At 43.0% G+C, this 6,000-nt stretch overlaps 1 protein-coding gene across 1 annotated transcript in view; it reads left to right on the top strand.

The window, feature by feature from the left end:
- Positions 1-326: 326 nt before the first annotated feature.
- LOC109882324 (SKI family transcriptional corepressor 2) overlaps positions 327-6,000 on the top strand; it is a gene marked incomplete at its 5' end in the record, with an annotated part of 108,258 nt that continues 102,584 nt past the window's right edge. Inside the window, 2 exons of the mRNA XM_031825890.1 lie at positions 327-363; positions 4,376-5,843. Coding sequence (XP_031681750.1) covers positions 327-363; positions 4,376-5,843 — 1,505 coding nt within the window. The remainder of the gene's footprint in view (positions 364-4,375; positions 5,844-6,000) is intronic.

Below are 6,000 nucleotides of genomic sequence, written 5' to 3'. Positions count from 1 at the left end.
CCTCTGCTTCATCTCCTCTCCTCCTCATCTTCATCATCTCCTCCTCTACATCTCCTCCTCATCATCATCTCCTCCTCTACATCTCCTCATCATCATCTCTTCCTCCTCCTCCTCTTCATCTCCTCATCATCTCCTCCTCCTCCTCATCTCCTCATCATCTCCTCCTCAATCTCCTCCTCCTCATCATCATCATCTCCTCCTCTACATCTCCTCCTCATCATCTCATCCTCCTCCTCTTCATCTCCCCATCTCCTCCTCCTCTTCATCTCCTCATCATCTCCTCCTCCTCATCTCCTCATCATCTCCTTCTCTACATCTCCTCCTCATCTCCTCCTCCCCCTCCTCTTCATCTCCTCATCAGCTTCTCCTCCTCATCATCTCCTCCTCCTCATCTCCTCATCATCTCCTCCTCTACATCTCCTGCTCCCCCTCCTCTTCATCTCCCCATCATCTCCTCCTCCTCCTCTTCTTCATCTCCTCATCTCCCCTCTCCTCCTCAGAAACATGATGATGTGTTTATCTGAATATTGTCTACTTGGTCTTTAATTAAAGGCCAATCTATGAAAGCCCTGAAAGGATCTCTAGGTGATGATAACGGTTAGAAACGTGCTAAATATTGGCGTCTGTAAACATGTAACCAATTAGGCTTAAGTGATTTCGTGATTTTAACAATCTGCATGATTTACATTGCATTTTCACTATACCCAATAAGCTGACAGAAGGCTCATATGGCCACACAATAAATGGCCTATAGTGAATAATTAAATCATATTTAGGCCTATTGTCTTGTTCCAGGTAACTAGTCTTGTTATTCATTGTATCCTGCATAGAAAATCACAAATGTTTGAATTTCTTCCATGTAGGCCATGTAAGTTCTAAAAATGTAGTTTACAAAGCTACCAATTACTTCATGCTGGAATAAATTAAGCTACACTGTACTCTTACGAAAAATATATTTCACTGAACTAATGTTATTTTGATAAAGTAGTTCACCAGGATACTCTACCCTGCACCTCGGAGGCTGCTGCCCTATGTACATATGCATACTTTAATAATGCTCACATACTGTTTTACTCATTTCATATGTACACTATATACTGTATTCTAGTCCACCTTATTCAACTATAGCTGTATATATGCTATTCTATCCTTCGTTTTCTACAGATATACTCAATATTATATCCACATACTGTCCATAATGTTTACACACACACACACACACACACACACACACACACACACACACACACACACACACAGTATGTATGCTGTATTTATACTCCATATTTCAACATTGCTCATCCTAAAATTATATATTTCTTAATTCCATTCTTGTACTTTTAGATTGTGTATTTTTGTGAATTGTTAGATATTACTGCACTGTTGGATCTAGGAACACAAGCATGTTGTTACACCCGCAATAACATCTGCTAAATATGTGTATTTGACCAATAAAAGTATATTTTAGTTTTACTATAACTACTTTGTGAAAATTATCATATATAAATCTGAAATGTCATAGACTTAAACATTGCTACAGATCACTTTGGGGTCATATGTTAACAGAATGTGTAATTTAGCCTACTAAACACAACAACAAAAAACATGTTTCCAGTCAGAATTAGGCAGTGATGATGAAACATTATTGGTGATATAACATTATTGCCTACTTCACGCATATGCTCTTTTATTTTTGCTAAAAATAAGTAGTGTGTAGTTCTAGTTAGCTACACCACTACATGGCTTGCAGCGCCAGGGTTGTGGGTTCGATTCCCACGAGGGACCAGTACGAAGTAGTATGACAACTGTATGCACTCACTTCGCTCTGGACAACAGCGTCTGCTAAATGACTAAAACGGAAATGTAAAATGCAACACTGGTTAATGTTAATTTCCCGCTCCTTCACAGGACTTTCTTTAGCCTATTTTATATTGTGATGTGGGCCCATATGTGACATGTTGGTGCCTTACAGACCGGTACATTTATTTGGTAGGCCTATTGCCTGCTATATGCCTTTCTCGATGTCTTGGTAGAGAAACGGGTTATAAGGAAAATGTGCTTATGACAAATTAAGTGCAATCAAGAATTACCTGAAGGCGAGTATTGATTATATTAGTTTGAATTGATAGCCTATAGGCCTAAGTAAAGCATTTTAGGTTAGACCTATCATTTGATTTACATAGGCCTACGAGTTCTGTGATTTGGGACAGACACCGTTTAAAATAGGCCACTGCAGCATTTAAGTTGGTGACATCGACCTACTTACTGTTCCTGTCATTGTTGGTAAATCTGCAATATATGTGTTGTTTGTGGATTTGTGAGTGATCCTCCTCATTCAGATTGGATATGCACAGCCCGTTGTTAGCCCTGGTCCAGCTGGTGAGTTAGTCTCTGCAGGTGTTGTGTCAGTTAGTGAAACGTCATTGGCTCGAGCTGTACAGTCCGGTCCAACAGCGCGGCTTCCAGACACGCTCCTTGTCTTCTAAAGGGAATACGCCGGAACGAGTTACTCTTCACCGAATGTTATTTTATAGAACATCATACATTCTCTTCTTCTATATTCTGACTTAATGTACTGCTGTTTATAGGAGACATTTTATAAGGCACGTGGGTTTTAATTTATCGGTTGTTTTGGGCGGGAGATCAGGGATGTTTTTATTTTCATAACATTTTGATTTCTCTCATCAGAGGAGAGGAGGTAAGATATCCTGTTTTGTGAACAACTAATTGGTGTAAATAGGAAGAGTAGACTACTGAATTATTAGCCTACACTAGCCTTTATTTTTTTAAATTATTATTATTATTATTATTTTCAGTAGGCCTATTATTAGTAGGCTATGATTAGTAATATTCGTGTTGTGTCTATCGGCATCAATGGGCTATTATTAGTAGGCTATGATTAGTAATATTCGTGTTGTGTCTATCGGCATCAATGGGCTATTATTAGTAGGCTATAATCATGGATATATGTTAAATGCATTCTAGTCTAAAGCTGCAGTAAAATCTAGAAGAGACATAATGTGGTACCTTTTATTTTAATTTGACCTTTTAATTTAGAATCTCACAATAAACATCCTCCATTGTTTGGGAGGATATTTCGTTGTCCTGTGTTTCTTGGCCCTGGTCGGGATGGCTTCACGTGTCGGTTTGATCTGCAGCTCAACCTGTATTTGTTTGTATATAGCCTAATGTAACGCCTGACGAATATCCATTATTATTAAGCAAAGTTCACACTGTGATAAGCCACATATAAAATAAGGTATATTCGGTTAATAATATATAATAATACATTTACAATCAAAATTCTATACTGCCTCTCAGATTGACGTGTAAATCAATTAAAGTTCAATACTGCCTCTCAGATTAAAGTGTAAATCAATTAAAATTCTATACTGCCTCTCAGATGAACGTGTAAATCAATTAAAATTCTATACTGCCTCTCAGATTAACGTGTAAATCAATTACAATTCTGTACTGCCTCTCAGATTAACGTGTAAATCAATTAGTTCTATACTGCCTCTCAGATTAACGTGTAAATCAATTAAAATTCTATACTGCCTCTCAGATTAACGTGTAAATCAATTAGTTCTATACTGCCTCTCAGATTAACGTGTAAATCAATTAGTGCTATACTGCCTCTCAGATTAACGTGTAAATAAATTAAAGTTCTATACTGCCTCTCAGATTAACGTGTAAATCAATTAGTGCTATACTGCCGTGTTTTGGCAGAAAATGTCAAATACAAACCTTTGTTTGAACGTCGGAGAAATTGAAGTTAAATTAGGATGTTTTTTATTTTTTATTTTGTCATGTTCTATTGCAATTCTATACTTTTTTTTTATCAACGTATATATGTAGGCTATCAACAAATGACACCCAAAGTAAAGCAACTATTGATCCCTTTTTTTTACAGTAAAGCCTATGTCTGTATCGTTGTCCCAGATATTCATTTGTTGTAAACAGCTACTTCTTGTCTTCGATGCGCATTAAAGTGGAAGATGCAGAGGGCTCAGGTGGAGTTAAACTTGTTCTGCAAAATGCGATTTAAAAAAACAAACATTCACAGTACAAATTTAATTGAATGTTTATAATAAATAATACAAATAAGCAACATACGAAATCAAATGTGGTGTTGCTATTTAATCACAATCATGTTCTTCACCATTTGGCAAATATTTTTTGATAATAATACAAAGTGATGATTGTTGTTATTGTCATTATTATTACAACTAAAAGAGTGTCTGACTGATGTTCAGTTTGAACTCCTGACTCATATGTTCAGCACAGTATCCTCCAATCGGAATCCACAGCAACACAACCTACACCAGCGCTACCATGACGACCCCCCCCAGCTCATTCCAGCAGAAGCCCCTGACCCCCCCCAGCTCATTCCAGCAGGAGCCCCTGACCCCCCCCAGACCCCCCCACTCCTCCCTGAAGCCCAACCAGGTGGGTCAAGTGGTTCTGTATGGTGTACCCATCGTCTCCTTGGTGATCGACCATCAGGAGCGGCTGTGTCTGGCCCAGATCTCCAACACTTTGCTGAAGAACTACAGCTATAACGAGATCCACAACCGCCGCGTGGCGCTGGGTATCACCTGTGTTCAGTGCACCCCTGTCCAGCTGGAGATCCTGAGGCGAGCTGGCGCCATGCCCATCTCCTCCCGCCGCTGTGGCATGATCACCAAGCGAGAGGCGGAGCGGCTGTGTAAGTCCTTCCTGGGGGAGAATAACCCCCCCAAACTGCCTGACAACTTCGCCTTTGATGTGTCACACGAGTGTGCCTGGGGTAGTCGTGGTAACTTCATCCCAGCGCGCTACAACAGCAGCAGAGCCAAGTGCATCAAGTGTTCCTACTGCAGCATGTACTTCTCTCCTAACAAGTTCATCTTCCACTCTCACCGTATTCCTGAAGCCAAGTACATCCAGCCGGACGCTGCTAACTTCAACTCCTGGAGACGCCACCTGAAGCTGTCAGATAAAACCCCTCCTGATGACCTGGCGTTTGCCTGGGAGGACGTGAAGGCCATGTTTAATGGTGGCAGCAGGAAGCGGTGTCTACCCTCGGGGAAGGTTGTGAACTCTGGTCTGCCCCACATGATGACCCCTGACCTGGTCCAGAAGAGGAGCCGCTTCGAGGAGGAGGAGGACCTGGATGGAAGCAGCCTGTCTCCCCGTAAGAACACTCGCAGCTACCCGGTGATCCCTGTGCCCAGTAAAGGGTTCGGCATGCTGCAGAAGTTCCCCCCTACCTCCCTGTTCCCCAACCCTTACTCCTTCCCAGCCTTCAGCCTCTGTCATCAGAAGAAAGATGACAGTGAGGTGGCTGGAGGACAGAAGAACACTGGTCTATCAGGTCTGCTGTGGCCCGGTCGTAAAGACACCTTCTATCCTCCATTCTGCATGTTCTGGCCCCCTAGGACTGCTGGGGGCCTCCCAGTGCCCACCTACCTGCAGCCACAGCGCTCCGTCAACACTCTGTCCTCATTGGCCGAGAGCCCCTCCCTCAGGCAGGCCTTCCTCGACCTATCAGAGCCCCCACACCCAGGGGCGGGGCCAGGCATGGGAGCCACACCCAGGTCAGGCCTGTTTGACCTTGACTCCTCCACCCTGACCTCTGACTTGCACCCTGTGACCTCAGAGGGCTGGCTGAAGGTGTTGGACACCCCGTCTCTCCAGGCTAGGAAAGCCTACTACCACTCAGCCTTCCGACCCGTCGTCAAATATGCAGAAAGCATCGCCAAGCTCCATGACAACCTGGAGGAGTTTGGGCCAGAGCTCCACCTGTCCCCCGGGACCAGCTGCAGCTACGCCTCTGAGAGCGGAGGAGAGGGGGAGGAAGAGCAAGAAGAGAGTGAGGAGGAAGGAGAGGTGGATGTAGAGACCAAGCAGGATGAGGAAGAGGAACATTTCAAAAGACCAACCCCACCACAGGCACACAGCGGCCTGCACCTCCGAGGGCAAAGTGAAGGATCAGGACTATGGGAGAGAAGAGAGAAA

Source organism: Oncorhynchus kisutch, linkage group LG6 (assembly GCF_002021735.2).
Source record: "Oncorhynchus kisutch isolate 150728-3 linkage group LG6, Okis_V2, whole genome shotgun sequence".
Classification (NCBI taxonomy): domain Eukaryota; kingdom Metazoa; phylum Chordata; class Actinopteri; order Salmoniformes; family Salmonidae; genus Oncorhynchus; species Oncorhynchus kisutch.
Note: the sequence above shows the minus strand (reverse complement) of the source record. Positions and strands in the feature narration are given on the sequence as shown.